This window comes from Grampus griseus, assembly GCF_964374135.1.
Source record: "Grampus griseus genome assembly, chromosome: 7".
Classification (NCBI taxonomy): Eukaryota; Metazoa; Chordata; class Mammalia; order Artiodactyla; family Delphinidae; genus Grampus; species Grampus griseus.
This window is the reverse complement of record NC_139001.1, coordinates 4,641,445-4,663,710: the sequence shown is the minus strand read 5'-3', so window position 1 is coordinate 4,663,710 and position 22,266 is coordinate 4,641,445. Positions and strand designations below refer to the sequence as shown.

At 47.6% G+C, this 22,266-nt stretch overlaps 1 protein-coding gene across 5 annotated transcripts in view; it reads left to right on the top strand.

Annotated features, from left to right (window-relative positions):
* Window positions 1–22,266, top strand: part of AGAP1 (ArfGAP with GTPase domain, ankyrin repeat and PH domain 1) — a gene marked incomplete at its 5' end in the record, with an annotated part of 560,328 nt that overhangs the window by 467,883 nt on the left and 70,179 nt on the right. For 4 of the 5 annotated variants that reach the window (XR_014296980.1, XM_082658104.1, XM_082658105.1 and 1 more), the window contains 2 exons: window positions 18,226–18,380; window positions 21,311–21,401. Coding sequence is in view for 4 of the 5 variants with exons in the window: in XM_082658104.1 (XP_082514230.1) it covers window positions 18,226–18,380; window positions 21,311–21,401 (246 nt within the window). Of the gene's footprint in view, window positions 1–3,785; window positions 3,861–18,225; window positions 18,381–21,310; window positions 21,402–22,266 lie in introns of all 5 variants that reach the window. The other variant, XM_082658106.1, reaches the window with a different exon arrangement.

Genomic DNA, 22,266 nt, shown 5'->3' with positions numbered 1-22,266 from the left:
AATTTAGTCATTTGAGCTAGTCCACACGACGTCCTCAAGAATCCCCGTCTAGATTACCGCAGTTTGTTTATCCATTCACTCACTGAAGGACGTCTCGGGTGCTTCCAAGTTGGGGCAGTATTATACAGCACCTAGAAGAAATGAGCTATCGGGCTTCCCTGGTGGCGCAGTGGTGGAGAGTCCGCCTGCCGATGCAGGGGACACGGGTTCGTGCCCCGGTCCGGGAAGATCCCACATGCCGCAGAGCGGCTGGGCCCGTGAGCCATGGCCGCTGAGCCTGCACGTCCAGAGCCTGTGCTCCGCAACAGGAGAGGCCACAGCAGTGAGAGGCCCGCATACCACAAAACAGAACAAAAAAAAAGAAATGAGCTATCAATCAAGCCATTAAAAAGACACGGAGGAAAGTTAAATGCATATGACTAAGCGAAGGAAACCAATCTGAAAAGACTGCCTATTGTATGATTCCAGCCATATGACATTCTGGAAAAGGCAAAACTGATGAAAAGATCAGTGGTTGCCAGACCACGGAAGAGTTTTAGGGCAGTGAAGCTTTTCTGTCTGATGCTATAAGGGTGGATGCACGTCACTATACATTTGTTCAGATCCATAGAAAGTGTAACACCAACAGCAAACCCTCATGTAAACTATGGACTTTGGGAAATAATGATGCATCAGTGTGGGTTCATTTATTCTAAGAAATGTACCACTCTGGTGTGGGATGTTGATATTGGGAGAGGTTGTGTGTGGGGTGAGTAGGGGGTGGACAGCAGCTACATGGCAACTCTCACTATTTTTCATCCAATTTTGCTGTGAACCTAAAACTTCTCTAAACAGTAAAGTTTATTTAAAAAAAAAAGAATCACCGTCTATTCCAAAGGCCTGCGGTCACGGGGTGCTGCCAGCGTGACGGCCGTGCGTGTGCTGGTCAGTGGAGCTCGGCATCCAGCCCGCGGCAGCAGGTTGGATAATTCCTGGCTCCGTGTGGTGCGGTGTCTTCGTTTCCTTTAGCGGTGAATCCAGGCAGCAGCATTGCACATAACCAGAGATTTTATTGATGATAATATGATTGTATTTTCCCGTTGAGAAGCTTCTAAACAAGTGGACTTAGAGCAATCAATGCCCCAGGAGACAAATGCACGTCTCAGGACCTTGGTATCAGCCAGAAAAAGTCCATTTGTTTAAGAGGAAGAAAAAGGCATGACATTTTACACATTAAAATTGATTATTTCATCAATAGGTTAATAGAAAACCAGGCTGCAAGTTCACGTCCTGCTTATATATCCATATGGTAATGGGAGACTGGGGTATGAAAAATGCAAGGCGGAAAGCAGGCAGGAAAGGTTTTCTGCACCAGAGCTCCCCTCCCTTGCACAGAGGTGCCCAGCCCAGATTCTGCCTATTTATATGTAAATGCTTTAGAAAGAGGTAACTTTTTCCACTGAGGAGTGCAGCCTCTGTGGCCACGACTTTCTGGAACTTGTGAAACATGGGCCAAGACGCCAGAGCTCGGGCTGTTGAAATAATTAAGCACACGCTTAATTCTGTGAATGTCTCAGTTATACGAGGAACTCAGTAAATATCCACTGAACGTTTCCAAAGTAAACACTCAAAAACCGTGACCGGTTTCCTTTGTCTCGAATGACATTTGTAATAGTGGGTGTACCTGAGACTCCCGTTGCCATGTGTGGTGTTACCTGGGACAGGTAACCTTAGAGATAAGATACCTTAAGGATGTAGAGATAAGGGAAACTTCTCCACTGATGGAAGACTAAATTTAGACGCATATACTATAGAAGGGTCTCAGTCACCAACCTTACTAGGTTAGAGATGACATTTCTTTTATTGTTTTTTTAAATTTATTTTATTGAAATATAGTTGACTTACAATGTTGCGTTAATTTCTGCTGTACAGCAAAGTGATTCAGTTAACACATATATATACATTCTTTTTCATATTCTTTTCCATTATGGTTTATCACAGGTTATTGAATATAGTTCCCTGTGCTATACAGTAGGACCTTGTTGTTTATCTATGCTATATATAATAGTTTGCATCTGCTAACCCCAAATTCCCAAGACATTTTTTATTAAATTATTTGGGTTTTCAAGCCACAAGGTCATTGTTAGTTGGTTAGTTATAGCTTCACTTTTTCTCATTTCGAATCAGGTGACAGCTAACTCACAGCTAGTTTGTACTCTCATTAACATAAAATTTGCCTCCTGATTATACAGTACCGTTTCGGAATTGCGTTGGTTCCCTTCCGTGTTCCTGTTTCTCGCGTGTATCTTATATTGTCACCCCAGAGCAATCCAATGTGCACCAAAGTGCTCGAGATTCGTTCCAGCAGCAGAACCCCTTGTGAAGACCGGGGGTCTGGGGTTCTGGGAAGACCTGAAGCCTCCACCGTACTAGTTGAGGTTGAGTCTTTTGGCCTTAATGCTACCAAAGGCAAGAACAGCCAATCTGTCCTAAGCCAGGAATGCTTTGGGGTGAGAGAGCTGGCCACTGGCCAGTGCATGCCTCGCTTTTTGGTCAGCCTGTGACCGAGTGGGTTAGCCTAGCTCTCTGCGGTGAGCTTCAGACACACCTGCGGAAATGCACACACCTGCCTCGCCAGGTGAGCGCTTCTCACCTGCATTAAACAAGTGGTTATCCAATGAAAGCCGCGTGCAAGGTTTGACGAGTTTCTCTTCCCGGCTGTGGAAGTCAGAAGAGACAGATGGTCCGATTATGCCCCTTCTTCAGGAGCGTGGGTGACTGTGGCCGTCACCGACCACGCTGTCCGTCCAGTGCTTGGACCTTTAGTCACATTAGCCTGAAGACTTGCTCCTCAAAACCCTGTTTAACTCTTTGCTTTTTACAACGTGTCTCCTCTGAAGGGCTGGCAGGAGGCAGCCTCTTGGCCACAGGTGTCTGCATTCCTGAGTGGGGGGTTGGGAGGGCGGAGGAGGTGAGGAGGTGTCAGTGGAGAAGAGGGTCCGCGGAGGTGGGAGGGGGGCATCTCACCCCTGTTAGTCACAGCACGCCGTGTCAGCCGTGGGCATGTCACGCCTGTGTTAAACTTGTCCCGCACTTCACTTCTGAACCCAGGGCTGCTCTGTGGGTAACTTGGTATTTGTCTTTTTCTCTCGGACGCTTTCTTCAGTGAGCTGAGAGCTTAAGGAGGCACGTGCTCTGTGGGTTCCTCCATTCAAAGCCTCCAGCCTCCTCCCCACAGGAAGGAGAATGGACCACCCTTCAACCACAGCAAGATGGTAGTTGAGTTTTGCTAGTGTAGGTTCCTGTCCAGATCAAAATACGTCTGGGGAGAAAGTACTTTTTTTAACAGCTCTGGGCGTTGCACACCTCCCATCTGTAGCATACACAGGAACGGCTAATCACTAGAGTCCCTTCTGATTTGACATGCTCCCAGCGTTTTGCCAAATCAGAGGGCTTATGGCGACCGGCCTCGTAGCTCCTTCAAAAGATGCTACCAGCCCCCAGGGAAAAGACCAGCTTTGCACTGTCTTGAGTAGCCGCGTGTGGAACCCAGCAGGGCGAAAGGGGTGCATGGGCTTCCTTGCCTGGGCGTTTGTTGGATTCTGTGCAAAGCTAAGGATGCTTTTTTTGCCTTCCTCTGCCCTTCCTGAGTTTCTCTGCGCTTTGGGGTGGTGAGGCCCGGCCGGGAGGCCGGAGGTGACGTCACGTGCTACTTGGACATTTCTTTTCTCCCCTTTTCATCTGTTTCTTTTCCTTTTTGTTTTCTCTCTTGTTCCCCCTCTCCCCTATCTGCTCTCGGGATGCAGCCAAACGCAAAGCATGGAAACTAAACCGTGTTGGTAGCCTGCGAAATATCCACAACAGCAGCACCAACACCGAAGGTAACGCCGCCCCTCCCCCCTTCCCCCTCCACGCCGCGTCCTCCCAGCCTTCCTGCCTCCCTGCCTCTCCAGCGCACAACTGGAAATGCGATTCGCCCAAAGCCGCATGCACCCTGATTGTGTTTGCACAGTCATTCCCGTGGTCTTTCCATCTTTTTGTTTGTGTGTTTTATTTTCCCATTCATGTTCCTTTCAGCTTACTTAAATTTTGACCTTTCCCTTGCAGTCGTAGTGATGTTTAAATTACTTCACAAACCTATTTTCTTCTCTTTTTTCTTTTCCTTTATACATGTGAGCACTCAATGTAATATTTCCCAAGTTATTACAGTTTTTAAAAGTGTTAGTATCAGGTGTAATGATCTGTAGCCAAATACAGTAGTGTGCCGTGACATTTAAGTAACAGTCTTAATTTGTTTTGTGGAAACATTCTCCATAATGCTCTCTGCAGCTCTAATACAGAGGCAGCCAGGCCCGGGTCATTTGCATGGCCTGCTATTGCTTGTAAATTCAGTATATTGTTGTGTTTCTAAAGGTCGTCTGGTGCCAAAGTTCACAAATTGACTTGCGTTGCTTTTTTCACCGAAGACAGCCGTCATTGCTTTTGTATAATAGCAGATTGAATTTCCCCCCACTCCAGCCTTCATTTGAAACAACACAATTATAAATTGCCCTTTTTTTTTATGATTACAAATGTCAAGGGTCAGAATTATTTTGATGCCAAGCAAAGGAAAACCACCCCCATCGGCCCAGGCCCTTATAAGGGAGGCTGGCGTACAATCCGTGTGATGCAAAATAGGTCACAATCCAGTGATCTCGGGATAATAGGGGGACATTTTTTTTTCACTTAAATGCAAGCCAAATGGGTCAAGTAATCGCAAGCTCGTGCCCTAACACTAATTGACTTATTTGGGGGTGATTATAACTGTAATATTTTTCTTAATGTCACTGTTTTCTGGGCTGTTGGTTTTAGCAATTGGCAAGCAGTGGCATTAAATCTCTTGTAAATTTTAAATTGCACACTATTTCTGTAAACAAGTCCCCCTCTTCACATCCCAATCATTAACCTTTGCTGATTTATATCACCATCCTTTTTTCCTTCCTTTCACAATTACTCCTGTCTCGCCACTGAAAGCCCTGCTCTCAGCCAGAAGAAAAAAAAAATGAATCCGGAAAACAAAACTACATTTTCACGATGGCTTGTTAAAGACCTGTTTTTAATCATAATTTGTTTTTTCATTCCTCAAGGGGAAACGGTCGTCTGTTAAGGTACCAATGGAACTTGACCCCCTGGTATCTTCTTTCAAAGCACTCGTTTAAGAGAGACAAAATGAGAGAGGAAAAGAACAGAATTTTAGAAACAGTCACATGCAGTATTATGTCTTGTTGTCTTTTAAAGGGTATTAAGTATTCTCATTCACTATTTTTTAATGTTAGTGTTTCAACTTAAGTGCGTAATCATTTCTCTCCCCTGTGTCCGTATCAGATATGCTTTTCTTTTGTATGTGTGTGTATTTATCACAACAAGTGTGTTTACTGACTTACGGCCTTTAAAAAATATTTGTGAGGTCTGGTTTTACCTGTGGTCATTTACAAAGCTGGGGGGCAGGAGGAGGCAGGCAGACAGCCCCCCCGAGACTTGCTGTTGGGGATCTTCCTGGAGACGCTGGCAGGGAGGTGTCTCACGACAGGTGTGACAGTTTGCAGAAGTGGGAACTTCTCAGCCTTGACCAACCAGGTAACCTGCAACACTGCCCTGCCCAGCCCTCCTGGGTGGGGAGGGACCATGATGCTCTCTGCTGTCTGAAATCTGTAAATACGGTTAACACTACCCACTCAGGGTCCCTCGTCAATGGCCAACGCTACGCAAGGCAGTCCTGAAGATATCGGAGTAAATAATGACTAGTCTCCTTCACATTTTCTTTCATTTCTCTTCGGCATTCGATTACATTTATGAATCTTCAGTTAAGCGACATGACCATTCTTCATTTACTTTAGGTTTCTTTCGAGATTAATGTCTGTCTGCATCCAGTCTCATTTCATACAGCTTTCAGTATAATAGTACTGAATTCATATAATTATATAACATAAATTATCAGAATGCCTTTCTGATTTCCGGTCTTTTGCTATATGATGTCATCACATCTTCTCTGTCTATAAAATCATCCTTTCGGAAAATTCATATCCCGAACATTCTAACTTTTGTCGTAACCTGAGACCTTGAGTGTTCCACTAAGTACACCCATCCCCAAATGGACTAGTTTTTAAACTAATCCACTTGAGTAATCTGTTCAGAGGTACCCACAAAATATTGTTGACACCAGAGTTTCTTATAGAGGAAGTTAGGACTTGAGGGGGGAGAGGGGAGAGTGCCCGCTGTGCGCCAGGCCCTGTCCTAGAAGCATGTCCACGCCCCTCAGTGCAGATCTAGAGAGAACAGCCCAGACGTTACGGGACTCACCCGAGGATTCAGGCTGGTGAAAGACAGGTAGGACCAAGAAATGAACCTGATGGTCTTTCTCCAAAGCCCTTTTATTCTTACGTTCATCGTTCTGGCCTCTGTGCTACATTATCTCATTGAATCTTCACTGGCAGGTAGGTACTTCGTTACAGATGAGAAGTTGGAGTTTCGACAAGTCAAGTGATATTCTGCAGGACGAATAGCTGGCATCTTCTGGAGACAGGACATATGCCCAGATCTCTCAGCTCCAGGACCCACTCCTGGGTGCTCATGGAAATGGTCAAAGATGGACGTCAGGAGTGATAAAAACGAATTAAACCGAACTAATTGGGGAAGCACATAGACAGGATTAGAAAACAAACAAAAATATGTTTCTCTTCCCCTTTTTTTTTGTCCATTGGGCTAATTATCTCTGAAACCAAGCTGGAAACCTCATTGGTGTGTATTGTATTGCCCTAATTTTAAAATCTTTGTTACTTTGTAACAATTCAGCTCTTTCCCAGGGTTGGTGAAATTCAAGTTCCTTCCACAAGAATGCAACTTTAACTTTTCCATCTCAGAAGCCTGCGGACTGCGATGGAAAGTTTATTTATGCTGTGATTCTCCCAATTCGTAGCTGCCTCCTAAGCCACTAGGAAAATGTATATCAAATTGGGTGGATGAGGCTGGACTTGGGAATGTTCGACTCCATTGGAAACATTTTTCTCAGACCCGAGCAGAAGGTGGACGTTGTGTAGAAGGACACGTGGCAGGGCGGCCGGCTGGCGGTTTGTGAGCAGTGTCGCCCAGGAGGGGTCACACAGACTCTGTGCGGGTGTCCTCAGGCCTCTCCTTCCCTGCGCTGCTGGGGACAGGGCGGACCATCATCCACTGTGAGTTGGGCCAACAGCGGACTCTTCCGGGGTGTTTCAGCTCTCCTTGCTCCTGCAGAAGAAGGCACGTGATGAAGCGTAAATGGGTAAAGAAGAGATGTATTAGGGAATGAGGGGCGTTTCCTGGGGTGTCAGGCCCACCCACGTTGTATGCGTCCAACAGGCCGCGCCACGCAAGTACCAGCCGGGTTCAGTGTAGCCCAGAGTCCCGACTCAGCCCTGCCCGTAGAGTCCGTGTCCCTGGATCTGGAACTTGCCCCAGAGACAGGCCTGTGAAGCCTGTTTGGGGTCCCCTGCCACAACGTGGTGGCCCAGATGGATGAACTCAGAGGTGCCGGACACAGTGTTGCCAAACAGGCCGCACCGTGGAGAAACACGAGTCTCCTTTTGGAGAACACACGTGGTGGGCATCGTTCGTCCCTCGGGCCCAGGTCAGGACTGGCACCCCCTTCCTCCACCAGATGGCCAAGACCATCCCTTCTGTATGAGCAAATGAGAGCAGGCCTTTCCCGTGGCCAGCCTAGCTCCGTGATGCTCTCTCCACCCTCCGGTGTCCACAGTCACAGATCTGAGACGTCCACCTCATTCCAGTCCAGTTAAATTACAGATGACGATCACACTATCCCTCCTGAGCCGGTGACGAGCCTGCCCAGGTCTTGGGTTCCTGCCACAGTGTGGGTGCCCAATGCTGGGCCCCAGGCAGATGGAGGGGACAGGCTGACGGTCAGCCCAGGCGGGTCAGGCAGAGCGAGGGAGGAGTTCCAGCGAGGCCCTGGGTGCCCTGCGGGTTTAGTGGAGTGCGAGACTACACTGGATTCAGGGGTGTCGGAGTCATGACGGCCTGCAGGGCTGAGTACTCAGACTTCCTGGCATCCTGTCGTGTGGCTCCCCAGTAACCCCTAAGAGAGGTCGTGTCCTTGATCTTTTACAAAAGGAGAAACCAAGGCACAGAGGGGGCAGTCAGGAGCCCCGGGAAGGCACACTGGCACGTGGAGACCGTGGCATGTGGGCTAGGTGTTCGGGTCAGAGCTGCAGCTGAAGCCCGGATGAGGGCTCAGCAATGGACATGGAGCACACATCCCCGTCGGGACCATGACACCCAGCAGACGGCTGTCACCGCAGTGGAGGAAAAAGGCCTTAGCTGGTGTGACGAGTCATGCTGTCCTTCTGAAGGACTGCAGTGCCCACCCCAGACCCCAGCAGCTTTCCCCGAGCCCCGTGTGCCTGCAGGCCTGTGCGGGGCCACCGTCTGAGGCCACCTTCCACGCTCAGGCCGGGCTCTTCTTCACCCTAAGTCATTCACATACTTGCAGTCCAACCCTGGTTCCTGATCAGAAGCCGCGCGACCTTGGGTTCGTGAGCGGCGGTGTGCACAGTGGTTTCAAGCCCAGACTCTTGAGCAGATGGCACTGGTCTGGTTCTCACGTCCCCACTTCTTAGCTCTAACCTTGGGGTCATTCCTGTGCCCGCTCTCTACCTCAGTCTCCCCATCTGTAAACTGGGGACAGTCAGTGAGGTCATCTATCCAGAGGCAGGTGACACGGTGCCCACGGTCGCCACTACCGCTGCTGCTAGCGTCAGGAGCGCCAGAGAGTCTCTATGGCAAAGAGGATTCAGATGCTTGAGCGCCATTTACGTAGTGAGGGGCAGAGATTCGGCAGGAAACGTTGCCCCTGAAAATGGAAGATGGGATTTAAAAATCAAACTTCTTTTTTCCCAGACTTTTTTCACTACCCTTCCCCAGTTGCATTTACTCTCATCCTCCAAAGAACCGTCAGATGTAGAAATTGGGTTTTTGAGTCCAGTATGCCTGTATCCGATCCCAGCTCTGCCACTTCCGAGCTGTGTGAATTACTGGGGTTGCTGGGTGTCTCCTCCCCTGCTTAGTTTTCTTTCTCCAAAACAGAGACCGTAAAACCTACCTCGAATGACAATTGAAGAAGAAATTGAGAGAGGCGGACGAAGCCCTAACCAGGGAGCTGGGCACACGGCGAGGGTGACCGCGGTGGTTGCTGTGAAACTCACAAATGCCTACGTCAACCATCTCCAGGAACACAGTGCGTGGAGCACATAGGTTTTAGGCCTGTGGAATGTGTCCGTGCAGGCAGGGCAAGATGGGCCAAAGCCAGCACTCGTCAAGCATGAATGGCACAGGTTAAGATCTCATGCAGATAAATTCAGATTTAGGAAAGAAACCCTTTGAGCACTAGCTCCAGGACTGACTTTCTGGGGAGAGATGCAAGACTGCGGGTATTTTCAGCCCTCAACTTTTAAAAGAATGATGAGATTGACAGTCATCCACGCGCTGAGCCTCAACCGGGAGAGAAGAGCTGGGGGAGGAGGCAGCGTGGAAGGTTCTGGAGCCTGCCAGTCCAAGTCTCCCCATCCCCACCCCAGGCTCTGAGCAGAGGAAGGGCCCTGGGCCCCATGTCCCTGTGATTAGGAGAGCAGGGGACCTCTGAAAAGTGCTGAATGTAAGTTAGAATGAGTAACAAATGGAAGCATGTAGAGCAACCAGGTAAATGACAACAGGGGCCTCCAGGTTTGCTCTTTCTAAACCGAAAGCTTGGGCCTCGAGCTTTCCCGGGGTGCCTGGGCCTGAGCAGGTGCCAGAAAACATGTTAACACATCCGTCTTCTGCCTCCTGAGAGGTTTTCAGTTTGGGATCCAATCATTTATTTTTTTCAGGAGTTTTATTTTAGACACTCTCCTTAATTTCAGGGAACCACGTGGCCCCCTACGGTTCCGGAAGCACCAGCTTTGGTGCTGCCTGGTTCTCCGGCTGCCCTCCCGCCTCTGTCTAATGTGTTTGGAAAGTCAGAACTTCCTTTGTGTTTCCTGAGGATCTTCCTGTGATAATTTAGCAGTAAACAGTCCTAACTCGGTGACCTCCTCTGGGGTCTTGCTTCTTCACAAAATTAATCCTACTCTTGTCCTAAATTAAACCACAGGACAACACCTCCGTTGGACTCTGGGCTAAACAAAGATATTTACCAAGTTGAGAGCTTGCAAAAATATTTACCCAAGAACCATGACCTGTGTGTGTTTACAAAGACCAAAAAACAACGTTTTCTTTTTGTTGAAAATGAGCAGCTCAGGTGGAAGAGGGCATTTGTTTGACTTATTACTTTGGGCCATAGGCCTTGGCTCTGCACGTCCTGGAGCAAACCCTTCACATTTATCCTTTCTTACAAAAATGGGAGGAAAAATCGAAAATGGATAAAATCTGACTTTCAGTATTGTGGTGGGTTTGGGGCTGAAATCTTAAACGTGTGTCGTTTTCATCATAATTGGGCAAAATATCTAAACCACATGCTTATTTAATATATGCTTTGAAAGCAGAAATATTGAAGTATTTTACAAATTGTGGGACTCTTCAGAATTAGCATGAGAGCCTGGGGCTGTGTTTGACCAAGCCTGGCGTAATCTCGAAGGGTGTATGTAGATAGTGGGGGACCTGGGGAGGGGGCAGAATAGCAAACACATTCCATCTCGGTTTCCAACTTAGATGAATTGATAGTGGCTACCTGGAGGACTGGGCTAGGAAAGATTCTGAGGCTCCCTCAGGCCCTTTGGGGTCAGTGATGAAGGTCCTCCCTGGCCTTCAGGGAGGGACAGCATATGCCTTTGTCATCCCAGTCAGTCCCTGCTGGCGCCTCCTTGGACCACAGAGCTGAGACCAGCAGGGTGAAGTGGGCAGCTCAGCCCCAGTTAGTAGATGGCAGAGTGGGAAAGGCCCCAAAAGCGGGAGTGAGGACCCCAAAAATGGGAGCCCAAGACCCCAAGGACACAAAGAAAAGAGAATGTGGAGATTCAGGCAGAAATGGAGAGAAACCCATTGCAAATACTCGTTAATGAGGAAAAGCCCCTTGACCGGTGGTTTGAGTTGCTGTATCATCAGGGTGCTGTGCTGTACCCTAAAACAAAAGTCCCAGTTCTGCGACAACAGAAGTCACAGGTGGAGACGACAGCGATTTCCCTGCGAGCCTTGGCTATTTGATGGTCAGATCATTTTTAAATGGTGACCATCTAGAAGCCTCTGGGCTTGGTGGACCCTTTGGCCACCTCTGCCAGTGGGCACATGGCCCCTCCGTGCTGGACACTGTCATCTCTGCACCATTTAAATAACAGGTTTTCATCATGTTTGTCATTAAATGTGTCGGGAAGGACACTTAGCCTCGTGGACAGAAATAGGCATCCGGGTCTGGGTTCCAGGTTTGCAGGGGAGCCCGGGAACGCGGACCCAGATTCCTCATCCCGCCAACGAAGAAAGTGGGATGAGTGACCTCTGCAGACACTTTGGGTTCTTGTAAATTCAGAAGAGAAACAAATCTCAGCCTCCCCGTACACAGTACACCTGCATCTCGCAGGCATTTTCGAGCCGTTGTGCATCCAATGGGCACAAGCGGCCGGATCCTCGGCCTTTGCAGAAGTACAGGGCAATGGTTCTGGTCCCAGATCTCCTGCCCCTCAAGACAGAGGTATGCATCTGTCCGTCTTCCTACCCTTCCACCCGCTCCCCCAAAAGGCATCCTTGTCAGATGTCTGCTGTTGAAAGCAACCTCAAATGTAAATGAGTTACAGCTGTGTTTAGCCCTTTAACCCTTTGCCTGCTAGGATTCCGCAAAAATAATTGATGACTGATTGGCCCATTAACCTTTAAAAAAAAAAAAGTTGGACAGCCCAGACTTGTGTAATGAGGAGGGATTCCTTGTGAAATCAGTCTGGTGGCTGAGTTGCTTGCCCCTAAGGAGGCGAAATTAGCCCCACGGGGCCTCGTCTGCATAGAAACTGGACGCAATTAGTGTAATATCCGGTGTTATTAATGTCGTTTGGAATAATTGGGCAGGTTGATTTCGACAGGTTCATGGTGCTAAAATACTATTATAGTGGACCTTTCCACAGCTAACCGTTAAACACGGAAAACTGTTTAAATCCCTATGAGCCCAATCACAGAACTTTATTAAACCACTAAGCCCTGGAATGCCACACTGGGAAACAACACGGTTCTTTTCTTTTCGGGCTCTGGGTGTGGCAGGCTTTGATTTTTTTATGATGGGGGGAATCTGGGGGATTGAATGTTGATGATCACCTGTGTATCTAAAACTAAGAAACCTCCTGTAACATAGATGTCATCAGGAATTTCTACAGCCTGAATTCTATTTTTACAGAATGAATTACATATAAGCTGCTGTAATTGTCACAAAGAGTCGGTTTGTGTCAGTGAACCGAAACCACTTGAAACGTAGCCACTGTTCGTCCTCACCTTCTGAGCTCTCATTCTTCACATTTTAAGTGAGGGTAACATTGGAGAGTAATGCTCCGTCTGTCTTTCTGACTGATTGGCCCCCCACTGCCAATTATTATTTTTATCATTTTTTTATCTAGTTGCTGATACTAAAATAGCATCACAGTGTCACTTCAGAATGTGACGGGATCCTTCTGGTCCACTGGTGGTTTGAATAGGGCTGTATCGTCTGATAGAAATTCTTGTTTGAACACGAGGAGGAGCTTGTGTTGTGACTGTTCTGTCCACACAGAAGAAGGGGTGATATTTAGGTCCCCAGATGTACTATTTACTTAATGAGTGTTCATGGTCAGTGCCATGATACAGAAATATAAGCCAGGATTAAATCTAGAGATCTGCCAGGTGTTGATTCAAGAAGATGACCAGGCAGCAGCTTGGAGGCTCCCATCAGGGCTAGATCTTTTCTCCACTGGATTAGTTAGAACTGGATTTGGAAGTGACAGAAATATAAAGGGATTTAGGTTAAAAAAAAAAAAAGGAGGGAGAATGGATTCATTTATCCAATCCAGCTGTAGGACAGGCAGCTGGGCTGGCCGCAGGGACCCAGGAACCTGGCAGGTATCGGGTCCATCCCATCCCTGCTTCTCTCTGCTGGTCAGCAGTGTTCTCACCTGTCCACAGATAGTGGCCTAGATAGCAGAGGCTTTCGTTCCCGTGGATAACTTGTGAGCTGTGTCTTGTTCAGTCCAAGATAAGAGGAAGGAGGCTCTGCGACCCCAGCTCAGATAAGAAAACCTGGAGTAGGACATTTGGGTGATGTGCCCCCCACTAGGACAGATCAGTGGCCAAGAGCCTCCCATGCTCTGATTGTCCTGGTGTAGCTGGGACCGTTCTTCCTTCCCGTGCAGACCAGTCACTGGCCACAGAGCCAGATACGCAGGAAGATGGAAGCTGGAATGTCCCCAGCTTAGACTGCCACATCCATGGCATCATGTCCCCTGGCATTCTCCAGACGTGACCAGTTAAAAAGAAATATGACACTAGCGACAAGCTGGTTAGGGGTTTCTGGGGAAATTACCTTTAAAAGACCCTGGCAGCTTGCTCTTCTGACATCAGGAGTGAGGGAAAATAACAGAAAAGGTCACTGGGAAGTGGGGAGACCCATCCATCTCCTGCTGGACACCCTAGGAGAACTTTTTTTTTTTACTGTTTTATTTTTGAGAAACAAAGCACTGCTGGCCACCTTGAGAGAGGAAAATAATCAGACTGAAAGAGACGATGCCTGTGACGTCCTCAGCATTTTTTCTGACACAAACTTGGTATTATTCTTTTTTATATTTATTATTCCAGGCAGTAGATTCATTACAAAGAAACAAGTAGTCCTTCATGGAAGTCATATGTAACATGATTAAAAATGCAACTTCTCTATAATCCTTGGTTTTTTTTTTTTTTTTTTTTTTGATCTTAGGAGGCAGAGGAAAGTCATAAGGCAGGTATAATTTCGTTCTGAAACTCTAACTGTATCTGTAAGTGTTAACACATTACCCTCCCTCAAAAAGAAAAAAAAAAAGCCACGTACAGACAGTACCCTGGGAAACACACGAAAACTTAAGCATCAGCTGGATTTCATTGATGCTGGTGATATAGAGTGATTACAACTAAACTCCATGCCCAGATTTTAATCCCTTACTCAGGAAACGGGGAATCCTAGCTAACCGGCTTCTTATAAAGACATCTTCACCGGGGCCTGAAATCCAAAAGAAGGCTTGGAGTAGCACCCCTGTGGGGCTGCCTCTGTACTGAAACGGTGTTAGGGGGCGGTTCCATCCCCTCCTCCCTGCCTTCTCCATGGTGAGCTGGGCCCCTGTCCTCCAGGTAGCCCTGATGTTCGCATCCACAGTTCAGCAAGGAGCCCCTCAGTGTGGCGCACCTGGGAGAGGCCAGCCCAGGAACAGAGGCACCATCAGAGGCCTTTCTGTTTGAGAGCTGTTGCCAGACCCTGTGTGGACAAGACTGGAGAGGAGCGTCCCCTGCCTCTCCAGGGCTAGGCCAAGCCCTTCGGTTAAAACAATAAATATTTCGCAAAAGCACGCTTGGTCAGTGTTTCACTGCATAGTGAGCTACTACAGCGTGAAGAGCCTTGACCACAAGTCCTGACACGTACCTGAGTACATGTGCACGCTTCAAAGCCCTCAGAAGCAGACAACTCGTACACAGACGGTCACGGCCATCACCGCTTACTGATGCAGGTGACTTGGTCACCGAAGTATTGGGACTGTAGGTTCTGATTCCCCTCTTCATTATTCGTATAATTGTGTGCCTTTCCAGACTGGCAGTCACCCCACTGGCCTACCGCCTCCAAAAGGAAACTGTCTCAGATGAAGCAGGTGTGGCGCGCTTGCACCATTGGTTCTTAATCAGGATGTGAAACGTGGCTGTGCTTTCCAGGGTCATCCAGTTGTGTTCACGGGGCTCACCTTTCCAATCCCAGCCTTTTCTCATGAGCTGCTCTCCACCAGGCTGGGGGCACGGGATGTCCTGCATCTTTTTGATCTTTTGAGCCTTCCTGGTGTTTCGTTATTGTTAGTGAATCAGCCAGGGTTTCGTCTTCCAGAGACAAGCAGAAAACCTCTCTGGCCACTCCCGAGCTTGGGTTAATCCGTCACGTCGAACGCAGTGTGGAGTCTTCTCTTTACCACCTGTTGCCAGAGACGGCAGGTTCCGCGTCATCCTCTGTGTTGCTACTTTTAGGGAATTATTTGGCTTACTCACATTTCTTTGCATCTCTCTTTCCCTACCTCACAGATGGAGAGAAATGAGTTTATAAACATATATCTTAAACGTGATTTCTGTTAGATCCTCATGTACAGAAATGCAATTAACGTTTCATTATACTGGTCTTAAATCTTGCCCATTTACTAACTGCTACTCTTATTTCTTGACATTTGTAGATTCCTTGGGGTTTCCTATGTAAGCAATCTTGTAATCTGTGAATGACAGTTTGGTGTCTTTTATCTTTCCAGTCTCCGGATCTGTCACTTCCCTGTTCTGTGTCACTGCACCGGCCAGCAGGGCTGAACAGGGGCTGGTACCGTGAACATTTTGGCCTTGAGAGCCCTTGACCTGGTGTGAAATGATTGCTTCTAACATTTCATCCTTAAGAATAATGGTTGGGCTTCCCTGGTGGCGCAGTGGTTGAGAGTCCGCCTGCCGATGCAGGGGACGCGGGTTCGTGCCCCGGTCCGGGAAGATCCCACGTGCCGTGGAGCAGCTGGGCCCGTGAGCCATGGCCGCTGAGCCTGCGCGTCCGGAGCCTGTGCTCCGCAACGGGAGAGGCCACAACAGTGAGAGGCCCGCGTACCGCAAAAAAAAAAAAAAAAAAAAAAGAATAACGGTTCTGTGGGTTTGGATACGTACTCTTTTCCACGGAAAGAGGATTCCCTTCTATTCCTAGTTTGATAAAAGATTTTAATCATATTTTTAATTAAATTTTCCTTCTTCTTTGTCAGGGAGTTATACATTCTACTTCTTTTCTCATAGAGGTTAACCCTGGTATTTTCTCATGTGTGCCTAGTTTACCAAAGTCTAAAGTTAGTTCTTAACTCCCCTGTGGAACAATGCAAAGTCCTAGGGCATTTTAACTCCAGGGTCCCCATGTCCACTTTCATTTCTCTAGTATTTTGCACCTTCCCCAAATTAGATGTGATAAGAAAAGTAGTGTTTGATATAATTTTTATTTAGGTGTATTTCCATATTTATCCATTTGCTCCCTAACCCATCTGGTTCGAAGCTTTGTAGAATCTTCTCAAGTGTGTCTTTTACCAGTTCCTCTAGGGAAGGGCTCTTGATTCTTTCAGTTTTTTATATGAAAATATCCTTATTCCACTCTGGTTCTTGAAAGAGAGATTTCCTGTCTCCGTGTGTCGGTTGCATCCCAGCTGCCCTTCTCCTCTCCCCCTTCGGGGACCGAGACCATCTCGTTCAGCCCCTTCCCTGAGCTGTCCCGGGTCCGATCCAGGTGACGCCCTGCTTGGCCCCTTTCGCGGGGTGGGCCTGCGCTCCACGCCTGCTTTTCCACAGCCCCACGATGCACCCCTGTCCCAGGAGCTTTTAACAGCTACAGGGAGAGTCACAGAGCTTTGAGAAGCTGACGGGGGCCGTGGACCCTCTTGTTGGAGAAACGTTACCCCCCGTGAGGCTGGGCGCGCTGATAGGAGAGTCCCTGACCTTCCTTCACGTGCTGTTGAGAACAGGTTCCACAGATTGAGGCCCAGCCCGCCAGCAGGTTGAATTCTAAAAAAGCAGCGATGCTGATGTCACCGAGAACACGATACTGTTGTTATCAGGGTACATAAAGATTTCATGAAAAGGTGGCATGGCCCTGTGTCTGTGGCAGTCGGTGTTGGAGCAGCTCCCCAGACCTGGGTGTGCTCGACAAAGACACAAGCATCCCGTCCCCACCTGCCCAGATCAGTGGGGTCAGGTGGGAGGGGCCTCAGCCACAGTAGTGGGAGCTGCTTCTCTTCTGAGACGAAAGGGGAGGAGGAGAGGGCGTCTGGAGATGACTGCAGTTGCTTCGGAGACTGAGGGAGCATCCTTGTCTCCCAGTGAGGCAGGGCCTTGAGAAGGGGCGGGGCCAACCCGGCAGCACGGAGCCTTGCAGAGGTCAGGGGCCATGAGGAGTGCTGGGGACACAGGCTAGAGGACGCAAGAGTGTGGAAGGGGGAGGTTTGTGCAGATGCGAGCAAGCCGAGTGTGGGTGACAGAGGTAATTGACGAACGCAGAGGTCAGCTGGGTGGGCAGCAGGTTATTCACATTATTAGTAACACTTGCTCGCCAGGGGCTCGTGATGCAGCTGGCTGAGGAACAAGTGATGGGAAACTACCGATCACGTGAGACATGCTGGTGCCTGAAAGTCCAGCTCCACACGTCTTCATGGTTACCTGTGGCTGGTTACGCTGTCTACACGTGGCCCCTGCTCTGCCTTTCATTCCGTGGCAGAGGCCGGAGGTTAGATCAGAACAGGGGACGCACACCAGCGCTCACAGAGGGTGTTGGGCGTGGGCCTGAGCTAGTGCACGTCATTTAGCCAGTGGAAAACACAGCAAAGGAGGCAGCTTTCCCCTCCCATTTTAAGGGTGAGGAAATGAACCCAGCACGGGTTGAGAACTTGTCCAGACTCCAGCATGCCAAGTGGCGGAGCAGGATTTAAACGTAAGGACCCCCCTTCCTGGTACACAGTGGCCCCTTCAAATCGCCTGGAATTTCACTCGCTCCTCCAGACTAAAACCTTCCCTGCCGTAGCTGGTCTTCTGCCCTAAAAGGACAGACGTCCTCAGGCCTCCCTCTTTGCCGGGGTGTATCTGTGGATTGGCACACAGGTGCTTATGAAGAAATTAAATTGTATCCTGAGATGAGCAGCGTTCACTTGATTTTCATCCCCCTGTCAATTTCAGCAGCCGGCCACGAGTTACAATATTACGTCCCTGAGTTGCTTCATCTGTGCCCAGCACAGAGACACTGACATCACACGCTGATTTTCATTTTTCCTCATCCCCTGAGCATTGATTGAAACCTAGCTAAGCCACGCTGGCTTTAGGAACCAAATCTGGAGTGTTGGGAGGTCTGCAGATTCAGATCTCCGCTGCGGGGCGGCCGGTCCTGTGTGTGCCGCGGCCCCATGCAGGCGCGATTGAACCCAAAGGCACTTTCATGACCGAGGGCTGGCGGAGGGGCCATGATCTCATGAAAGCTAAACTCTTCATCCCCACCACTCTGTGTTTCAGAACAAGAAGAAAACTTTGAGTTTATCATTGTGTCCCTCACTGGCCAGACGTGGCACTTTGAAGCCACCACCTACGAGGAGCGAGACGCGTGGGTCCAGGCCATCGAGAGTCAGATCCTCGCCAGCTTACAGTCGTGCGAGAGCAGCAAGAATAAGGTAAAACCCGGAGCAGCCTGCCGCGCCCCCCCAAGGCCCCACCACCAAAATCAAGAGCGCTGATCCTGAAACGGAAATGGGTGGGGGAGGGGAGAGCATCGGGTGAGACGTGCAATTGGCAAGACTCTTAAATGTTTCTGAGCAGAATGCAAAATAATTGCAGAGATAAAAAAGAATTGGGTCGATATGTGTCCTGTATCATAGATTAGTAGCCTAGCTTAACCACGTTCGGATGGCAGAATATCCCAGTTTAAATCTTTGCTCTCGACTCATCCCAAATGTAAAGTATTGACCTTTTATTGGAGATCGTAGAATCTTTCGGACCCTTGTGGCTTCTTTGTTCACACTGATTTTTGCTTTAGGCTGAATACCCTCAGGAAAAGAAGTGCAGACTTAAGAGGAGGCACTGTTCCGTTCTCATAAATGTCTCAAATTCAAATCCACGTCGAGTTAGAAAACTGACCCTTAGTACAGGCTTCGATGAAAAGCGCATGCACATATATGAGCATATGCAAAGAGCTTAGGGAAGAAAAAAATGTCCATTTTCTAAATTCTGTTGATAAAGCCTGGTATGGGGTTTATTCAGTTAGAGTTCATTCTTTTGCATTTGTTTAGCCAGGAAAAGCAGACTTTAACCTGCATTTTCTGAATTACTGCCCAGTGATATTCCTTACACAAAGGTCATTTTTCTCATTTCCTTTTTCCCATCAGAGATTCCTTCACAAATCATTATTTTAATGCTTGGATATTTTTAACCCCTTCTCTGGGACACTTTAAAGTCTCGGAGAGCATTTTGAGTTTTCAAACTGTGAACAACCAGAAGCCAGGAGAAAGAACATTGCCTCCCAACCTGCAATTTCGTTTGTAACCATTTAAAGACATTTCTGCCAATGATTTATGTTCCGCTTTGTCATTAAGAAGGGAGTCTGTCTTTCAAAAAGATGGAGTGTCTTATTTTATTACCCTCTTTAACCAGGGTAAACCAGACCACAGTCATTATTATTATAATGTAATTTGCCTCTCTTTTTTAAAGATGTTTTATACCCACAGTGAGGAGAATCAGGGCCTTTCATTTCTGAGCACCTTGGCTTTATTGAGTCACGGCTGCAGATGTGACTTCTGAAGCAAACTCGGGATGCTTCCGCATCTCCTGTCGATGGGGACTGAGGACACCTGTCACCCACAAAGCTCAGGAACTCGGTTTCAGAACAGGCGTTGGGAGGGCACGTGTGGCTGAACAGACAAATGCATCTCCAAATTTTGCCTAAAATCACAGTATCTCAAGTCAGACCCTGAACGTATGCCGGGTCATCGGATTCAGGAGGGTGGGGGACGGCACGCGCCTCTTCTGTTTCACACCCTTGCCAGATGCCTCCCCGCTCTCTGTGAAAACAGACAGCGTCACCTCGGCCTGATGCGAGCACCAGCCTTACAGTGCTGCCCCTTTTCTCTCGATAGACGTGTGCCATCAGGGGCCAGCGTTCCCTGTGAGAGAAGGACTCACTGAGCACTTTGGGCGCTTGGTGAACAGGTGTGACGGTGCACAGCATGGAAATAATAGCCACAAGGAACAGCTGCAGGGGAAAATACAGCCTCCGCTGAGAATGGGCTGTAAGGTGTTCTAGCTGTCCGTGGATAATTCAGAATTGGGAGCAATTGTAGATATACGTACTTATGCCCTAGAGATTATAGAGGTAGACAGAAGACACATCTCTGTACGTGCACACACACACTCCAGATACCAGTAGAAATTGTTAAACACACTTCGAATACTTGGGCATCTAACCAAAGGGAATAAAACCGCAATGATGCATTATGCTAATCAGACAGTGGCAATTAATAAATTACAGTTTACGATTAAGTAGTAAGCAATTGTTTCACAGCAAACAATTTGACATAAGATGGTTCCACTTGTGAATAATTTTTACATGAAAATCAAGCTTATTCTAAGTGCCCTCTGGGATTTATTTGGCATTAGCCATTATATTAAATGGATGCGTCATAAGCCTTAAAACCATGTACGTCTTTTTACCTGGTCCTCCTGTTTTGAAGAATTCATCCTTAGTCAATAATCACGAATTTGTGCAAAGAGTTAGCAGTAAGCTATTCACAGCACTGCTGATAGCAGACAGAAGTTGGAAACAGTCTAAATGTCCATCAAGGAAAACAATGTAACTAAGTCTTCATAAGTGGAATATTATGCAGCCATTTAAAATGATGCCAGAGTTGCTCTGACCCTTTTCCTAAGGAGTCTTGGTGCTGAAAGACTGAAAATCAGTAACATAGGTAATAGCTACCTTCCAAAATCAAATTTAAACATATAGAAAAACAAAACTTCTGAATATCTATCACATCAGAAATAAATAAAATGAAATAATGCCAGGGACTATGTGATGCCATTGAGAGGTGACACTATGTCGTTAGGCTAAAAAGGCAGATTCCAAAGCAACGTACCCCACACTGGCTTTTTTTTTTAAAGCACGTCTATCTGTATACATGTGCTTTTTTAAAAAAGGCCAGAAGAATAGATATCACGATGTTAATAAAACTTAACCATGATAGTTTATAATTTTTGTGTTCCTCTTTTCCCCTCTTTGTGTTTTTCTAACTTGCTTAGAGAAGACAAGTAAGTGTACGTTGAAGCATGAACACCCCCAGCCACACACACGTGTGGTCTCCTGACGAGGAATCACGAGATGTGTCTTAGGGCATGAGTCTCTCATCTGACGCATCCTAATAGGTAGTGCCGGTCCGTTCTCCACCCGCTAGGCTCCATCCTAAAGACGTCTAACGAGGAGTCCCTTGTTGACGTTGCCCTCGGGTTATGTTCGCTCGCCATCTGTTTGGTGTTTCCCAGGCTTTATTAGCAGGTATATACCTTTTTCTCGGAGTTCTCATATCTTGGGTTTGTATGTCTCCCTGTATGCCAGTCCCGACTGACCAGCCAGAGTGAGGCCATGGCCTTGCAGTCGATACGGAACATCCGAGGGAACTCCCACTGCGTGGACTGCGAGACCCAAAGTAAGTGTGAGCCAGGACGGGGTGGGGCTTGGCCCTCGGCAGAGGGAGATGGGGTGGTCCGACGCAGCGTGCATTGCAGCAAACCCGCATCTGTCATCTGGCATGTAAGGTTTATAACATGATTTAATGGCTTTTAAGGAACTGAAATATTTTTGTTTGGACCTATATTTTAACACAGTGCCCTTCACACAAATGCCTCTCTGATGGCACTGTAATTCTTTTTTGTTTGTTTGATTTTTTTAAATTTTATTAAAGTGTAGTTGATTTACAATGTTGTGTTAATCTCTGCTGTACAGAAAAGTGATTCAGCTGGACCCGTGTGTACTCTTCTTCGTGTTCTTTTCCATTCTGGTTCATCACAAGCCTTGTTTATGCCCCAGGCATTCCCATGAGCCACAGTCACACCACAGATGCTGTAGGGATTAGGCCACCTGCCCAGATTCTGTGCCGGATCCAGAAACCAACCTTTGGCTTCATCAACGATCATACGTTTGTTTGCTTTTTCCATAAACATAGAGTACAGTTGGTTAAATCCTGCCCAGAGACTTCTGGGCTTTGTTTTCTTTATTTCAAAATCATATGTTCTAGATTTTGGTATCAAATGGTCTCTTTTTATTTTATCTTGAATTCGCTACACACTAAAAGCATTTGATTGAACTGACAGACTTCATAATTATGCTTTGTGCCTTGGAGCAACCCAGTTTTCCTCCATGCTTTCCGTTGTCCAGGGAATAATGCCACGTTCCCTTTGAGAAAGTCCTTTTGTAGTTCGTATCCTTGAAGTTAAGGACTTACTTCTCATTCTTCACCTTCCAGCCCTGGCACAGTGCTGGGCCCATTCAGTAAAGTTTTTCCAATCATATAT